We start from the raw sequence: 18,930 nt of genomic DNA on the forward strand, positions 1-18,930 counted from the left end.
AAGCTTGAAATAATATATTAAAAGACAAAAAACTATGAAAAAGTTTAAGAAATAATTATAAATTACATTATAAATAAACATTTTTGTGTATAAAATATTTTTGAAATTTTATATCTGTAATGTCGCGTTGGTTTGGTTCGGTTTGACTTTTTTTAGTTAAAACAAACTAAACCAATGGCGTTCGGGTTTTTCTTTCTAAAACCAAACCAAACCACTAGTCCGGTTTTTTTCTCGATTTGATTCGAATTGTCAGTTTGGTGCGGTTTGTCGGTTTCCTTTGTACACCTCTAGATGTGGATATTTTGATCCATATATGCTAGTCATGCATGTGAATAAAGTAAACAACACCTTCCTATGAAACTGAATTTGTGGTTTATCTGCTTAAAAAAATTGATAGCTCAAGTTAATTTAAATAAATGGGAACCATATCGGTCATTTTGATTTTTTTTTTTATATTAATAGTAACACTTTTCTTACTTTTAAAGGTCGATATAATGATAGCGTCAACTCTTCAGGTAAGACGTAATCTTATTTAATTTAATATCATCGTAGCTTAATCCATTGATAAACATTAAATAAGCGAGAAATTAATCACACCTTATCAATTTTTCATTCTTTAAATTCATGATTTCATGATAGAAAATGAAGATTAACGCTTTGAAAAAATGTGGAGGGGCGAAGTACATCCATCTTACGATGAACTTCATAAAAAAGTAAAGAAATCTATTTCAATAAAAGAGATAAGTAAAATGAGGTCATTTATTTACTCTATCCAATAACAACAACAACATATCTAGTGTAGTTCCGTAAGTGGGGTCTGGGGAGGGCAGACCGTACGCAGACCTTACCTCTATCTCGAGAGTTAGGAAGGTTATTTTCGAAAGAACCCCGACTCAAGAGAAAACAGGGCAAAATCAATCAAGAATTGATAAAAGTAAAGGAACCATGTCAAAATACTCTATACGTCTCAAATTACTTGTAACTTTTTTTTTTTTACACGCCCTTAAGAAGTATTAATTAGGAAGGGTATTTGACTATTTTACCCTTATTTATGTCTAAGTTATAATCTCTCTCCATTACATATTTATTTTATTTATGCGTCATCTCTATTAGTAACAAAACTCTAGTAAAATGGAAAATAATAATTAATTGTGCCTTAAAATTCTAAAACGATAAATAATTTGAGATAATTATTTTTAGTAACCGCAACAAATAATTCACACAAATGAGTAATTAACACATTTTAAACATAGGGTCTTGCAATATAAAATAAAAGGATACATACAAAGCTGCCACTTTCCTTTCTTTATTCCTTTATCTCTCTCTCCACTTTGTATTTTCCACAAACAAAAACTCCACAGCCCTAATAATTATCTCTAAATTCCCCTAAATATCATTTAGGGTTTCGAAAATCAAATTCGTTGATCACTAATCCAGTCAAAATTAATCCTTTAGACAACTGTCAAGTAAATTGTTCAGTCAACTAATTTACAGTAAAAAAGGTTAATTATTTTTCACTGATTTTGAAATTTTTATTGTTTTTTTGGCCTTTTGTTGATTATGCTGTTGATACAACCTAAAACCAATTTATTTAGTTTGTGGAATTTAAATTTACTTTAGTTCACGTTATATTCATTAATGTGGATAATAATAGGTTATACTTAGGTTTTTTTTTTTTTTTTTGTGATGAGTCTCTTAATATACAAATGACAAGAAAAAGGTTAAATTTTGTTACTGATTTTGAATCTTTCTTCATTGCCTTAGGGTCTGTTTGCCCATGAAAATTGTGAGTATTACAAAAAAAGTAGTTTTTGTTTCCAAAGTGAAAAATGATATTCGGAAATTGGAGTTGTGTTTGGCATGGATACAAATTGGAGTTGTTTTTTGAATTTTTGTGAGTGATATGGAGTGAAAAATGTGAAAACAAACTTTTTGGTGTTTTTCAAATTCCGGAATTCCAAGATTTTTCCGGAATTTTATGGCCAAACATGATTTTCAGAATTCAACTCCGCAAAAAAGTAAAAAATAATCATGGCCACTTAGTTCTTTTTTTTTTCTTCTGATTTTTACAATTGTGGCAAAGGTCATGTGGTAATTTTTTCGTGATGAGGCTCTTTATTTGTCAATTTGAATACAATAACAGTAAAAAAGTTTTTTATTTTTTTTATTTTTTTTATTTTTTAAAACTGATTTTTGAATTTTCATCACTTTATTGTTTTTTGGCCTTTTGTTGATTATGCTGATGATACATGTGTATGTGCATATGTACGTGGTGATATGCGGTATATTTGTTCGTATCTATACATTATCTTTTTTCTCTAAATCTCGGTGGTTGATTTTTCTGATGTCAGCTTGTTTGTTATTTTAAAGTTGAATGTCCTCTCCTATAACCAATTTATTTAGATTGTGGAATTTGCATTTGGTTTAGTTCACTTTATGTTCATTAATGTGTATAAACTTTCTTCTTCATTTTTCTGATTTTTACAATTGTGGCAAAGGTCACACGGTTATTTTTTTCTGTGATGAGGCTCATTAAATACAATTGACAAGAAAAAGGTTAAAGTTTTCACCGATTTTGAAACTTTCTTCATTGCCTTAATCTTCTTTTTTTTGGTTTCTGATTGATTGCTTATGCACTATACAGATGATACATGAATGTAGTGTGTGTAGATAGGTAAACATTTATACCTGTAATATGCAGTATGTATTTCATACCTATCCATGTTTTTTTTTTCTTTAAATTTCGGTGGTTGATATCTATGATGTCAGCTTCTTGTTATTTTTTAAGTTGAATTTTATCGTGTCCTAACAAATTTCTTTAGCCTTTGGAGTTTGAATTTAGTTTTACTTCAATTTATATTCCGTAATGTCGATAGTAGTAATTAACACTCATGTTCTTTATCCTTTCTGTTTTTTTTTTTTTCAATTATGGTAAAAGGTCAGGTTTTTTATGAGGCTCCGTGGCTCGTGAGAAGTGGAATATACTAGCCTGCCAGGTTCTGTCACTAATTGTTGTAGTAAACTGGAGCGCATTTCACTATGTCGGGATTCAATCGCAATGGAATTAATTTGATCAACTGCTTCTTTCATTTTTCTGAATGGCATCCAATTGAGTAGCAAAATTGACGGGGGCTTGAAGCCCATTTCCTTTTTTTAAGGTTTTCTTACTACTTTTACCTTTAAATTGATATGTACATTGAGACGCATATTGATTTGTAACAAGAGGTGTGCTAATTTTCAGGTGTTGGGATCAAATTGTTTTCGGGTTGTATAGTGTAGTCATTACAACAATTCTGTAGTTTCTGATGTTTGGTAAGGGGCGTTCTGTTGCCAAAGGGACAGAAATGGGGTGCTGTGGGTGTTTTGGATTCTGTTTTGCAAGAAAACACAAAAGAGTGGGAAGGCCCAATTTGGGATTGAGAAGTAACTGTTCTCAGGAGTCTTTGTTATATGATGAGGGGGAGGAGGAAGATGGTTACAATGGTGATGTTACTGATACTGGTAATGGGGATGACGGTGAGTTTCGCATCCCAGTCAAATGCTCTGAAGAGATTCTCATGTACAGAGCTCAAAATGGGTTGGTTTGCAGGGAGATCCCTGTCAAGGAAACCCACAAAGTTGTACGGGATGAGGTAACAGCAGAGTAAAAGATCTACTGGAAAATGGAATCTTTGAAAATTTATTTAATTGAATAGATGTGAAAATGATGGTTATTAATTCCTCCACTTCAGCTTCTACCGAGTTATAATTGAGTAGGTTTGGTCGTCTTGGTAGGTGCCCCCTCCCCCGAAGTCAAGACTAAGAGTCCTTTTTGTTTTTCTTTCTAAGAAGTTCACGTAAAAGCTTCTCCTTTTGGGAAATGCCTCTTATAGTTGATACAAAGCACATATCTTTACAGATACAAAAATGGTGAACCCAGGACAGAGAAATGAACAGTTTGATCTTTAATATCTCAAGATATCTGATAGGAGAAATATACTTCCCTTGTAGCATATCTTTACCTATAAAAAAAGCTAAACCAAGAACAAACAACTGAACATTTTAATTTTTTAATAACTCCAAAGATGTCTTCTGGTAGGAGAAATATACTATCCACTTTGTCCCCATTTATGTGGCATTTTTTGCTTTTCGAGAGTTAATTTGACTAATCTTTTTAGCTAAATTAGACTAGATCAACGCACTATTTTAAAATTAATATTTAGATATTCAAAAACCATATGATAAGTACTATAAGTTGCAATTCTTCTCATGTCAATACGATGAAAAAATACATTTTAAAATGTTGGTCAAAGTTCACAAAGTTTAAATCTCAAGAAGTGAAATATGCCACATAAACTGGGACAAAGGTAGTACCTTATATTGTTCTTTTTAAATTCGCTATTGAACTTTTTTTTTTTGGAGAAAAGTAACGGTGGATTCGCTATAGACTTTATTGTATATACATTTGAATGGTGAGCCAACTGAAGTGGCATCCTATAACGTGTCACAGTTGGGAAAATACTTCTACTTGATCAAAAAGAATTAACATGTCACAGTTGGCCTTCTATACAGCTATTTTATCACATTATTTATCCTCACAAATGCAATTTTTGAAGTGGCATGCTCTATTAGCTTGGTATAGTTGACCTATGCAGCTATGTTGTCACATTACTTTTCCTGGTGTTACTCACGGATGTAATTGTTCCAGGATGAAGATGGGAACAAGATGGTTAATGAGTATGTACGCGAATTTAAGATTGGGTCTGGTAGCTATGGAAAAGTGGTGAGCTCTGGGTCGTACCGGTGTTATATTTCTGTTTGTAATTGAAGGAATCTGGGTTATATATCTTATCACCTTGCAATGACACAGGTTCTATATAGGAGCCGTACTGACGGAAAACGTTATGCCCTAAAGGTAACATTACAAGAACAAATTTTCATGATTTCATCTTGTTCGATTGTTAATACCTAGCTTCGCTTAAAGCATGCATTTCCACTACCTGTAATCTCGATCTCATGTACAACTTCTACTCGTGAAAATCATAGTGCTATAAACTTAGAATAGGAGGTCTACTTTATTATTTATTGAAATGGTAAGTAATAGGAGGTTTACAATTTGATATGGCTGATTGGGATTCAAAAAGCTTTGTTACAATGCTCTCTAATGGGCTGCTAGATTCACGATGGATTTTATCAAGTTATACAAGTGAATACCTCACCATTAAACTTAGGTCATTTTATCCTTTCTTTGATCATGAGAGGAAGGGATTAATCAAATTACTTTATCTAGGACTACTAGTTCTAGTAGTATTTATGGTTGTGGAGAGAGAGTTGAAAATGGATAGGAAGTGACAATGTTATACAAATAGGTGGTTTGACTTAAAATTATCAGTGTTATTAAAATATTGCGCTTAGTTGGTCTCTTAAATAGTGGTAAGAGCTTTTAGTAATTGAATGCAGGCCTTCCGCAAGTCTCATTTATTAAAGTTGCGAGTGGCACCTTCAGAAACTGCAATGTCGGATGTTCTCCGTGAGGTACATGCTCTGTTCCTCTTTGAGTTTTATCTTAAACCCACTTTTGAGTTATGCTCAAAACTTTTATTTTGTAATTTGGCTATGCATTGCTGAACATGAATCTCTCGTAATTGTAGCTAAACCATATTTCATTGTGAAGATAGAAGAAGAGAGTATATTATTGTCTAAATGATTTGATTAACAATACTCCCTCCGTCCCAATTTATGTGGCACCATTTGACTTGGCACGAAGTTTAAGAAAGGAAGACTTTTGAAATTTGTGGTCCAAAACAAGCCTTAGATATTTGTGGGGCTGTAAGTCTTCTCCTAAAGTTAAATTATTTTTAAATATAGAAATAGAAAAGTGACATCTTTTTGGGACACACAAAAGGAAAGTGTGCCACATAAATTGGGAAGAGGGAGTATGTGAGATGGGGTTTTATATAAGGTTCTGAGTTATGAAACACACAAATTTTCATTACTCCCTTTGTTTATTTTTATGTGTCTTAATTTGACACGACATGAAGTTTAAGAAAGTAAGAGAGACTTTTGAATTGTGTCGTATTAAATTAAAGATATGTGCTATGTACCAAAATACCCTTTGAATCTTTGGTCTTAAACATGCCATGTGAGATGTTGGAATTAAGGAATTACTATATAAAGAAAGTATCTTCTTTTTGAAAGAAACAAAAGATGAAAGTAAGACACATAAACTAAAATGGGGGAGTAATTTTTAGTTATGACGTTATCGTTTAGAATATCTTACACGATATTATCAATTATTCTGTCGACTAGCATATTCATTAAGGATATCCCATGCAACATTTTTTATGATTCTCTCAACTTTCAGCAACCTTCTCAAACTCAAGGTGGAGAAGTAGTTTTAGGTGTTCTTATTATGAAAGCAAGAAATACTAAAAGAAGCACTGAAGTAGTAAATAGTCACTTCAACAGTGGTCAATCACAGAAAAAAACTATGTTGGCATCCCACAACCCCCCCCGAGTGACTGAACTACTTGCACACACAAAAAAGAATCTATTCTCGATCACTATAAAGAGGTATAGTGACACAACTCTCTATTGCATCAGTATTCATTAGCGTATTTTTAGAAAATGACCGAAGAAAAAGTTGCCACAATGACCAGTAACTCAATGCTCAAAAAGGGACTCAATGCGCAATGTGATGACGAAAGGGTAGAAGCCATTCTTGGAACAGTGATCGGAAATCAATGTTTCATAAGAGGGATTTAATACCAAATGCTTGTACCATGAAGAGAAGACCTTTTCAAAACATTGATATGAGTTTTTATACCATGGAGAAAACATAAGAGAAGAAGTTTTATAAATGTTTTGCTTGAAAGTTGCCAGAAGAAACCCCTAAGGGAGTGGCCTAGCAGTCGAAGAGTTAAAAGAGTGATAATTTTGGGGACCAAGTTTTCCGATCCCAACGAGGTCTACACAGGTGAATTCTTTTGGTTTGCTAAAGACTGGAAGTTAGAGTTACCCGACATCTAGTGGGAGGTAGCAAGGACATAATAAATTAGTTGAGGTACGTGTACTAGCTCTAATATCAATGTTTTCCCAAAGAATGAAGTCGTTAGAAGGATGATTCTAATAGTGGTCAGCAAAGAATGAAGATGAGGCTGATAGAATGATCCCTGTAAAAAGACCCCGTATTGTTGGAATGATCATTCATAAGTGGCGCGACCAAGCTCCTCAGGGTGTGGCGTAGTGTTATGAAATGGGTGCAGACCTTGGAGACTAGGGTTCAAATTGTAGAAGAGGCAAAAAACAATTGGTGACTTCTTCCCATTTCCCTAAATCATGGGGGACAGAATCACCTGGTACGCGTGTTGGTGGGAGGCAGTAGGTATCCGGTGGAATAGTAAAGGTGCCAACAAGCTGGCATAGACACCAGCATTATAGGGGGGAAAAAGGTGGTGTAGCCAAATAGTTTCCGAAACTAAGATTGGTGTTACTAGAACGATCACTTGAAAGATACAAGATTAGTGAACTTATTTAGCCTCTAGGGCTTAGTTAAAGTGGCAAAGGTTGAGGGTCACAAGTTCGATCCATGCACCATGGAAACTAAGCCCCATGTTACTCCTGTTTTATTATATGACTCAACTACCTATTAGATTTTCTTTTTTCTCGAGCAAAATTCCTTGGTTAATAACCTTAATGTTTTTTTCCCCCCATTTTTGCAGGTTTTAATCATGAAAATGCTGAGCCATCCCAATATAGTTAATCTTATAGAGGTGATTGATGATCCAACAACAGATCACTTTTACATGGGTATTCCTTACACATTCCTATAAGTCCTACCTCATTTAGATTTGTGGCTTGCTATGTATATTGAAACATATTTTGGTGAATGGAAAGAGGGACACCAAAGTGCTAAGCTTTTCTTTATTTTCTTTTGAACAGTCCTTGAATATGTGGAAGGAAAATGGGTTTGTGAGGGTGCTGGTCCAGCCGGTGGTCTTGGAGAAAATAAGGCACGGACATACTTGCGTGACACAGTGTCCGGCTTGATGTATCTACATTCTCATGTATGACCACATTCTTCCAGTGATGTCTTTGGAAGAAAACATTTTTCGCTGTTGATCTGTCTCATGTGGTTGTCTTTGCATCATGACCCTTGTTTGCATTTTTCTTAATGTAAACTGATCTTAAAGACATCATGAATCACCAATTTTTTCTAAGGGCATTCTTCGAGGCATATACATTTTCGGAGAAACTCCACTTCCAGTTATGTATTGGGTTGTTGTGTTATTTTTGATTGACTGTTGAGCTATATTCTAAAGTATTGTCTGTCTTCAATAAATACTTAAAATCATGGAGTACGGAATTGGTAAACTCTTTTTGGACAATTCCATGCTCTACTTCAATCCGATTGAAGAATGAAATGCTTAACCTTTAATTTTTAGGTTGTTTGGGTTTTGATAAAACTGGTGAAACTTTCAACCAACTGCTTGAACGAAGGAGAAACACTCTATAGAGTAAAGGTTTTAGAATAAACAGTAAGACTTGAGTATATTCCTGGAAGTTTAGCCGACAGAAGAAGAGTAAAGTTGAGGTAAATCTGTGGTCAAGGTTTAGTTTGCTAGGAGTGTTTTGGTCTTGTTTGGAATTTATATTTATGTGGAAATAAAAAATGTACAGAACCTTAGTGCTAGAGAGCATAAATCTTCAAATATACAATTGCTGCGAGGCTAAATGGAGTGACATGGTTAGTGGGGTTTCATATAGCTGACGCCTACTAACTTGAAATTGAGGTGTTGTAGTAGTTGTTGTTGGGATTTTTCAACTAGGATTAGTCTTCTCTGGCCTTTTAATCTTTTGTGGGCCTTCTTCCCTCCCTGTTTCCTTTTTCTAGGGAAGGTAGCTAGTTTGATCTGAATCGTGATGATTCCTTTCACTTGTCAAAGACTAACATAACATTGTTCATTTTAGAAGTTGTTTGTTCAGCTAATTTTTAGCATTTGATAAGGTGCCTATGAGATTCATTGCAAAGGGCTGTCCTTTAACTTAAAGTATAAGGAAGTCAAGGAACCAAGTGAAGGCACACTTTTTTCCTGCAGGGTTTATCGGTATGATTACCATGTTAAATGTCAACATCAGAGTTGAAACCATTTGACACATGCAGTTTCCTTGGATTCCTTAAATCAAGCCTCAGTAACTATAAGGCTTAGTAGACACCTATGCGTCATTGATAGATCTCAGTTATGTGCTTTATCTAGTTTAACATCTATGTTTTTGCTGCTCTTGAACAGAATATAATCCATGGGGATATTAAGCCAGAAAATCTTTTAGTTACGGCCTCTGGCAGGGTGAAGATTTGTGATTTCAGCGTCAGCCAAGCTTTTGAGGTATGTTCTCTTCTCAACAATGGTTCTCTTCAGAATCTCTTTTGTTTTTGGAGACACAAAGGGTTTGTGTCTGAGCATCTTTCTTTAGTTTTTCATTTTTACATTTAGGAATGTGGCCTGTGGGTTTTTGAAATTCGCGTGATTCCTTCAGTTATTCTGCATTAGAATATGTTAGTTATTATATTTCTGTAGTTCTGTCGTAGCTGTTCTCCACTTGAGATTCTTGGTGTTTTCCTCCAACTAGCTGTTGATGACCTGGATCTGATTCCTCTCAACTTATTATCCAAACATTATCTCTGTGAGCTATTAGATATATGTGAGGATGAATATGTATTTCATGGATCATTGCGCTGTTCAGCACATTATTTGCATGGAAGTCTGAGTTGTGGGTCTAACTTCCACTTGCCTGCTTTCTCTGTGTCCTGATATTTACTTTTAAAGAGCTTTCCCACAGTTATTACTTGGAATAAGCTATTTCTCCCACGGAAAATGAAAAACAAATCCTCCTTTAGGTGTTCTTATGGCCTCGGAATGAATGCTAGGAATCCCCTTGGGAAGGGAAGAAATGCTGCCAGCATCTCCAAACCAAAATCTATCTGAGGGACTGATTTGGTCCTGGAGCCGGAAATGCTAGTGTTTTGACTCTGTGCTGTGCAGAAAGGGCAGGACAGTTGGTTATTGAGGAGGATCGTCATCCTTTAGCAATTATTGAAGGAGGGAGTGGTTTGTTCAATTGAGTTTAGGGAGAAATACTTAAAGGTTTGGAGAATGTGTGGGAGTTCTTTTGAAGGGAAGAAGGATAAAGTCCTAGATTGCTAATTGATAATGAACTAGAGGCAAAAGGAGATAGGAGTGTTGCAAAAGGGGCAACAGTGGAGGGGAGGGAAAGGAAACAGGGGTAGGCGCAAGAGGATGAGATTGTGGTGTACAGGAGGGGAGGGGGGATAGAGAGGGGTGGGTTGTTGGCAAAGAAGGGGGATGGCAAAAAAGGTAAAAACGTTTTCCATGAAAGTTAAGAGTGTGGGGATGAATGGCCAAGCAAGATTGCGATCATTAAGGCAGGAGCTAGAGAATGGGGGACAGACTTATTGTGTTCCAGGAAACTAAAATGGCAGCTACAACATCGCGGATGTGAGAAGGGGGAGGATAAGTAAAGTATGATTGAGTTTATGAAAATAGGGAGTGTAGTTGGCGTCCTCCCATTATGGAATGAAAGGAAAATGGAGGTTATGGATGTAAAGAAGGGTGAGTTCATAATAGCCGCTAGGATGAAAAGTCTAGGGACAGGGGAGGAATGGTTTTGGAGGGGTGTATGGCCGGTGGATGGGTGGCAAAATAGAGTTTTTGGGAGGAGATGACAAAATTTATGTTCGAGTAGGAGGCTTCATGGATGCTAGGGGGAAACTTTAACACGGTAAGGTTTCCTGAGGAAAGAGTTGAGTGTAGAATGGTGTCTAGGGTGATGGAGGAATTCCCGGCGTTCATCAATGATCACTGTAAATAGATTTACCCTTGACAGGAGCAAAAAACCAAATTTCACACGGGCCCTAAATGATCCTCCATAGCCATCGTGCCTAAAAAAGGAGGGGGTAATGTGCATCAAGGACTGCATGCCTATTGGTTTGGTGGGAAGCATCTATAAGATAGTTTCTAAAATGCTTCCTAACTGACAAAAGAATGTGTTGGACGAGACAATATCCTTCCCATAGTGCATTTGTATAAGGCAGACAGGTTTTGGATGTGGCTTTGTGGCAAATGAGGTAGTGAATTCTAGAAGGAAAAAGGGAGAGCCAGGAATTTTATGTAAGTTGGACCTTGAGAAGGCATATGATTGTGTGAATTGGAAATATTTGGACTACATCATGATGAGGGGGTCGGGGATGGGTTTGGGGACTAGTGAGTCGGTGGATTAAATTTTGTATCTATACAGTTAGATTCTCAGTCATGGTAAATGGAAGGCCTTGTCATTTCTTCGCCAGCTCGAAGGGTCTGAGACAGGAGGATCCGCCATCTCCAATGCTATTCATTTGCAAAATGATGGACACTGTAGCAGGAGGCTTTTGAGGGTCTTTTCTGCATGTGTCTCTGCTGACATATTTGAGACTTCATTAATTTCTGCCACCTTTATGCACTGATGCATATCCGTTGCATACTTCCATTTGAAGGCCCTAATAGGAGAGGATCTCTTGATGCTGTGTATACATCTTCTAGTCTAAACTTTTGGGGCTCAAGGGTTTAGGGTAAATTTATGTATGTTTGCCATTATCTTAAGGCTTTTTTTTTTTTTTTTTTTTGGGTTAATGGCTAACATTAGTGAACTGCCTTGTTTGTAGGATGATAATGATGAGCTTAGGCGCTCTCCAGGCACTCCTGTTTTTACTGCTCCTGAGTGCTGCCTAGGTTAGACTCTCGGGTCCTCCAACATTGACGTTTAAATAATATTTTTTAATAATACTGAAGTGGTTTCTTCTTATTAAAATAGGACTAACATATCATGGAAAAGCTGCTGATACATGGGCAGTTGGTGTCACCCTTTACTGCATGGTGTTAGGAAAGTACCCATTTCTAGGAGAAACACTCCAGGACACATATGACAAGGTAAGGGTCAACTCTTATTCCTGATGTATAGTAGTATCGTTAAGGCGTTAATTTTCCAGCTTCTTTGACAGCCTGCATTCTGTATTCCCAGATAGTAAATAACCTCCTCTCTCTCCCTGATGGTATGGATCCCCTGCTGAAAACTTTGCTTGAGGGACTTCTCTGCAAAGGTTCGTCTTTCATGCCACCAACATTTGACTTCTGCTACCTTAAATTTGTCGTTTCTGCTGGTTATCCTAACAAGCAGAAATGTCGTGCAGATCCAGCACAAAGGATGACTCTCCAGAGTGTTTCTGAGCATGAATGGGTTGTTGGTGACGAAGGTCCGATCCCTCGGCATTTATGTTGGTGCCAGCGCCAAAAATTACGGAAGGAAGTATCAGATGGAAATGTGGAGGATACTTTCACTTGATACTCTAAACAGAAAGATGTCCTGTGACTTCAATTAATTTTCTGTATCTACTTTTTAAGTTAATGAGTTATGGAATGGTAGCTAGAATACTGTTATACAGGCAAAAGAATATAGGACAGTATAATGTTACCTTCTCAAAAAAAAAAAAAAAAAAAAAAAAAAAAAGAATATAGGACAGTGTAGCATGAGTGGCTTGAGTAAATTCTGTGAGTTTTCTAGCTGTAAATGGGAGTACTGGAAGAGAGAAGACTTGTGCCTCAAATAATCTTTTAATTAGAATCCTATATCATGGAAGACTAAATTTTGGAATATAAATCAGACATTTTCCCATTAACCCTTAGATAGCGTCGTTTTAAAAGTATTGCAGGCTTTATTTTCTTTTTTCTTTTTTCTTGCTTAAAGATTAAAGAGAAAAATGTGTTAACTGAGCAGTCAGAAAATTCCGATGTATAAAATTACTTCATAGTAAATTAGTAATTGGAATATCTAGGATATGAACACATTTTATAGTGAAAACTAAATTGTGATTACTTCCATTTACTTCAAAACAGAGCCAAATTTGGGATTTCTATGACGTGTGCACAACTAGTAGGCGTTTGGACATGGATTTCATGTCGTGATTTCAAGTCATGAGATGAAATCAGCGCTTGGACATGCGATTTCATCTCATGATCTCACGAGATGAAATTCCAAATCATTCGATTTTGGATTTCAAATCATGATTTTTAAATTTTTAAATGTAAAGTTTGACCCATAAGTTTATATTTTATGAAAAAAGACCCATAAGTTGGTAGATGTTGTTAACAATTATTCCAAGCAATCATTTACCAACCCCATTAATTTTTACCAACCGTTATTTATGTTCGTACCATGTGAGAGGATTTTATTAAAGAGTAGTTACATTACTAGTCATATTAAATTTTTCTTTTTATTGACCTAACGTTGGATTAATTAATGTTGTATTTTTTAGAAAAGCCTTCCAGTAGGGTATTAATTTTGTTATGAACTATGATTTACTCATTTGGTAAGATTGTATAAGAATTGGAAAGTTTTGATAGTTTTCACAACTTGTGGGGTTTTTATGTCTATAAGAAAAAATATAACTTAAGAAATTCAAATTGCATGTCCAAACGTGATTTCATCTCATGGTTCCAAATCATCCCCAAAAAGCTCCCTAGATAAAGGAGAAAATAGAGTGTTAGGTAGGGAGTGATCCTATTTCTCTAGGTAAATAACTAAATATTCAATCAAGTGCAACATTTAGCTTATTGGAGAATGAGGCCAGTAAATAATATTGAATTAATTCTAGAAAATATGCAGATAAAAATATCTCATGAATTAACGTGCACCATATTTTGAACAGTAAGTCATCTGCTGCCGCAAAAAGTATTCCCTCTAAAACAAATGGGTAGCTTTTGGATTTTTTGCATATTCGGGCTTCAATCTTTTTTGTTTCCCTCATTGACTATTGATTCGAAGGAATTATTATTCAACCCAAAACGACTTCGAATCGACCTTCAAACTCTTAAAATCCATTCTCTTAATGTTGGGAACCAGATGAGGTGCTTCTAGCATGAAAAACTTGCACCCAACGATTTTTTTTTTTTTTGGCCTTAACTAAACTATTCTATAAGCTTAATATCAATATCAAAATTTAGACTGTATACGGGTAAAACCGAGGATAATGATATCCTCGATTCCCCGACATGGGAATTAAGTTCGGTTCGATTGACCTCGGGTTGTTGAGTTCGGTTGGGGTCGGACACTGAGGTACGATGAGAAGGCAGTTGATCACCATAATGGGAAGGCCGAAATATCCGCCACCAGCCGGATATTCCAGCACCGATCTCGCCTATCAGATAACAGAAGATTGTATGCCTTATTTAGATTTGTATTAGGTTTAGGACTCCTCTACTATATAAAGAGAAGACCCCCTTTAGTTTGAGCAGTTTTTCACATACGCACAAGTCCATAAGCAATATAACTGTTAGCAAAGTGTTCATTCATCTTTCTAAGTGTTTCACCACTGTTCATTGTTCATTACCCAGCCATTGTGGCTCGATCTCGGTTCCCAGCGCCCGAGGCCACCGTTACATCAACTTTATACTGAGCCAACATCCCGTCGTAACTCGAGATTCGACCCAGGGCTTCATTATATTTAGCCTGCAGATCAGCAATATCCAGGCTAAGGTTGTCACGCTCTGACTTGGCCAAACCAAGTTTTGGCCGAAGTTCGTTGGCCTGCTCCGCCATCACATGAAGCTGATCCTTGAGAGATTCCCGCTCGGCGGCAACACCATTCATTTTTTTCTTAAAGACCTCGATCTCGGGCTTGATCTCGTTAAGCTCTGACCGAAGTTGATCAATTTGGGTCACATAATCCTGGGCCTGAGAAGGATTAGCGTTAGCATCAGCTATTAACAACTTATTATGAACTTTAAAAGCCCTTACCTTCTCGGCTAACCGGTCATGCTCCTGTTTGACCGTGATGGCCTCATTCCGAGCCTCTGCCAGATCCGATTGAAGAGTGGAGGGGTCAGGAAAGCTCAAGATATAATCCAGGTTCCGCTCATAGAGCTTCCTGAGCGCATCCGCCATCTGAGTCTTCTTCTCAAGCTGCTCCTTCAGAAGGTCCACCCCCAACCTAAATCGGTGGAAGCTTTCGTGATGAAGCACGGAGGCCTAGGACAAAGAAGGAGCAGTTGTTAGAGTGATACAAGAAGATAAAGTTAAGTATTAAAACAAAAGGAAGAAAATATACCCGGTTTAAAGCCTGTTGAGCCTCGTTGAAGAGGTAGGATTCACTGACCTCCCTTATATTCTCCCGATCCTTTTCGGTCACTAGAGGGTACAAGTAACTAGCCACCCCGACCGGCCCAGATAACATGTTCATATTAGCCGGCACCATAAACGAAACCAGCCTTTTTCGATTCGGGTCTACGCTGGGGGCCTGAAAAGTTTTCTCCAATCGGGGGCCTGAATTAACCCCGCAACGATTGGCTACGGGAATGGATAAATGTTCGAAGCCCAAACAACCCACGGTCGGGGCATCATATTTCTCGGGTGGATGACCAGTTACCTCCCCTGGCGCAACAGATCCCTCGACCATTTTGCCTTTGGCCCTAGAGCTTTAGGATGGAACGACCATCTTTCGAGGCGGCAAGTCCTGTATGCAAATAATGGTCTCAGCCGAAGCCACAACTTGTATTGGAAGGACGGAACCTATACCATATAAAGGTGGAATGTAAGTTACATTCGAGCCCAAAGCAGAAGGCACCGCCCTCGATCTGGCTGCTGCGGTTATATCTCTCTCAGAACCTTGAGTGGATGGGGGCTTGGTGGCAGCACCTTTAAGCACCCCGACTCTCGACTCGACGGTTTCCAGACCCGCTGGTCTTGGGGCATCATCCTTCGAGCCTTCTGGCTCTTGATTTGAACTTTCCACCAAAGGCGGAATAATTTCTGTAGAGCTTCTCAGCTCTTGGCTGATGTTTTCCTTGGAAGGCCGGTGCCTGACCAACACTTGGCCCTCGTCATCAGAATGATTCTTATGCAGGTCAAGGGCATTGAAATCTAGAACCCGGGCCCGGGCATCTTCTTTAGAGGCCTTTTTGGTGGTAAGCCTCGATTTTGTTTCTGATCTTTGAAGGAGCACCGGAAGATTCGGAGGACCGCCTTTTCCTCTTCTCAACCTTATCTTTCTCGGCAGCCTCATCCCCGGTTCGCAGTTGGGTAGGGGGTTTAGGAGGATGTCTCTGGCCAGGAGCCTCGATGTCGGCTTCATCGTCTGAGGCCTCTTCGTCATCCTGCCCCGGTTCTTGGTGGCCTTTGAAAGGCCTGCCAAAGAAAGAAGGACAAAATAAGTATACAAATCGTAGCGTAATGCGGAAGAAAGTAGAACAACACCTCGATCAGGGATTCATCGTGATTCTTGACCTTCCATCTGGCTCTGGATAACACACGCCAATTACGCTCGGCGTAGGTAAGTTGAGAATAGATTTTCCCAATCCATTCCTCTATATTAGCAACCGTGTTGAGGGTTCGAGAAATGGCAACAAACACATAAACAAAGTTAAGAATTAGTATAACTAAAACATCAGGAATACCACCGGGCTGTTTGAAAACGGAGGCCACTTACGAGTTGGGTTCCATTTCTCGGGGAATGGCATCTTGTCAGCAGGAACCAGATCCTCGGTCCTGATCCGTAAAAACCTTCCTTGCCAGCCTCGGTCCCTATCCTTTTCAAGGCTAGAGAAGGGAGATTTTCTTGCTCGTTTGGTAAGCTTGATCATGCCACCTCGAAATACCCCGGGACTATACAACCGGAGGAGGTAGTTGACCGTGAAATGCTTGTTCACGTTTGTTGCAAAATAACGGAGAAGTACAACGATCCTCTAAAATGAGGGGTGGATCTGACCGAGGCAGATCTCGTATCTCGTGCAAAAATCCACAATCACCGGGTCGAGTGGACTAAAAGTAAAGGGGTATATATAAACACTCAGATACCCCTCCACATGGGTCGTTATGGCTTCAGAATGACCGAGAAAAACGACCTCCTTATCTTTCCAACCGCAGTCCTCTTTAACCCGCTCTAGTTTATTTGGAGGAATCGTGCATAGGTAGTGTCATGACCCAGCTAGAGGGCCATGACGGGTACCCGGAGCTAGCCCACCGAACACCACCTTTCAGACTTATCATCAAACTCAACCTGAACATATACCATTCTCAATACAAGCTTATCATGAAATGATCTTCGAATATCTCTAAAACAAATATAGGTACATAAGCCCACGAGACTACAAAATGACAAACTGAATATATACACCAAGAGATCGCATAACATCAACTACCCACACATATGTATCTACGAGCCTCTAACTGGAGTACTGAAATCATAAGGACGGGATAGGACCCCGCCGTGCCCCAAATATGTACACAAAAGAATGTACCAATAAGCGGCAACTCCGGAGTAGTGCTCCTGTATGTCTGCTGATAAAGCTCCTAAGCGTCTCTGCCGTCTCCCTGTTTACCTGCGGGCATGAACGCAGCGTCCATAAAAGAAAGGACGTCAGTACGAACAATGTACCGAGTATGTAAGGCATGTATAACAGCATAAGCAAGAAATAAGAGAACATAAAATGAAGGGATAACCTGTAACCGATTGCCTCTTAAGGCGGAGTCATGCATGCTAACGTTTAGTTTAAAACAACATCATGAACTTATGCATATACATAAACTGCTTATCATCATCAGCCCGCGTTCGGGCCTCCCGCGTCCAGGGTAACCATCTCATGCCGCCCACTAGTGGTGACTGCCCGCCCAACTAGGCACGGTGTTATCCATAAGCAGCCCACTTACGCCCAGCGTAGTGGTGTCTGCCCGGCCAACAAGGCACGGTGTAATCATACATATACATAACAAAAAGCATGCATGAGAGCTCAAGTAAAAGCTGTTGACACCCAATTTTGTCCCACTTTTCCTCTAAATAATTTCTTTACGCTTCCTAGTCATTAATAATCAATTTTTACTTATTAGTGTAATTATTTCCATTTCTAATACAACTACTATATTGGTAATACTATTATTATTACTCTTATTATTAACATTAGTACTATTATAATCATATGTTGCTATCATTCTTACGTATTATTAGTAATAATAATAATAGTCATTACGCTAATTACTAAAATTATAATTGGTATCATTAGTATTATTATTTAGGTAGTATGTTTATATGTATATTTTCTAGTTATAATGTTCACATTTTATTTAGCTATCTTATTTTCTTTTTTTCTTTTCTTTTTTTCCATTTTATGTTGTGTTTTCGTATTGTGTTCATTGTATGCTCTCTAGTTTTCATTTTGTACGGCACCGTTCGAAGTACTTCCGCCGTCACATATTGTAGGGCTGCGCACAATTTGGATATATCCGAGAATTCGAATCCATTGTTGTAAGGAGATGGTCAGAACTCAGATACTCAGATTAACTTAAATTTTAAAAGTTCACATATGTTTGACATTTTCAATAGTTTTTTGTGATCATTGCTTTGCTGCCTCAAAAGTTTTTGTTGTTCTTTAATTTTTCATTGGTTACCAAAATGCTACCTAATTGATTCGACGTGGGTACCAATTACCAAAAACCGGATATTAGGAATCGCAAAATTAGATGAAAAGAATGTACCAACTTTTTATGTGTTTATAACATATTTAAAATTATTAAGATAAGGAAGTTAAAGAAAATGTTGTTGTAGGAAAAAGGCCACATTTCAGCCAATTCTATCCAACACCATTTTCAACCAACAACTAGCCTCTAGCCCAATTCCCTTAACTAAGCGGGCAATTCACAGAATTGCCCTTCTTTTGGGGCGGTCTTTAAATTTTGTCCCTCATATTTGAAATCTTTAAATTTTGCCCTTCGGCTAAAACCCATGTGTTTCAGGTTCGAACCCCCACTCAGTCAAAAAATTTTAAAAAATTCGCATGACAGAGTTTAAATTTCGCTATGCCCCCACAAGCATATACTTGTTAAGGAATTATCAAAGTTATGTCGGACTCG

General features: G+C 37.7%; 1 protein-coding gene across 3 annotated transcripts; it reads left to right on the forward strand.

Moving 5' to 3' along the window:
* The first annotated feature begins 1,293 nt into the window (after positions 1–1,293).
* Positions 1,294–12,543, forward strand: LOC132605962 (serine/threonine-protein kinase GRIK2-like). 3 transcript variants are annotated; one of them, XR_009569518.1, is made up of 13 exons: positions 1,294–1,502; positions 2,944–3,158; positions 3,242–3,632; positions 4,688–4,762; positions 4,850–4,894; positions 5,440–5,514; positions 7,701–7,788; positions 7,921–8,045; positions 9,270–9,365; positions 11,699–11,765; positions 11,848–11,963; positions 12,035–12,133; positions 12,224–12,336. XR_009569518.1 is itself a non-coding variant. In XM_060319248.1 (13 exons), the coding sequence occupies exons 3-13, from the start codon at positions 3,306–3,308 to the stop codon at positions 12,373–12,375; spliced, it is 1,245 nt and encodes a 414-aa protein (XP_060175231.1). In that variant the 5' UTR covers positions 1,294–1,502; positions 2,939–3,158; positions 3,242–3,305; the 3' UTR covers positions 12,376–12,543. The 3 variants fall into 3 exon arrangements, 2 of the variants coding, with proteins under 2 accessions (XP_060175231.1, XP_060175230.1); XM_060319248.1 differs by having other exon boundaries at positions 2,939–3,158; positions 12,055–12,133; positions 12,224–12,543; XM_060319247.1 differs by having other exon boundaries at positions 12,055–12,133; positions 12,224–12,543.
* The last annotated feature ends 6,387 nt before the right edge of the window (positions 12,544–18,930 follow it).

The sequence above is a fragment of the Lycium barbarum genome, chromosome 8 (genome assembly GCF_019175385.1).
Source record: "Lycium barbarum isolate Lr01 chromosome 8, ASM1917538v2, whole genome shotgun sequence".
Classification (NCBI taxonomy): Eukaryota; Viridiplantae; Streptophyta; class Magnoliopsida; order Solanales; family Solanaceae; genus Lycium; species Lycium barbarum.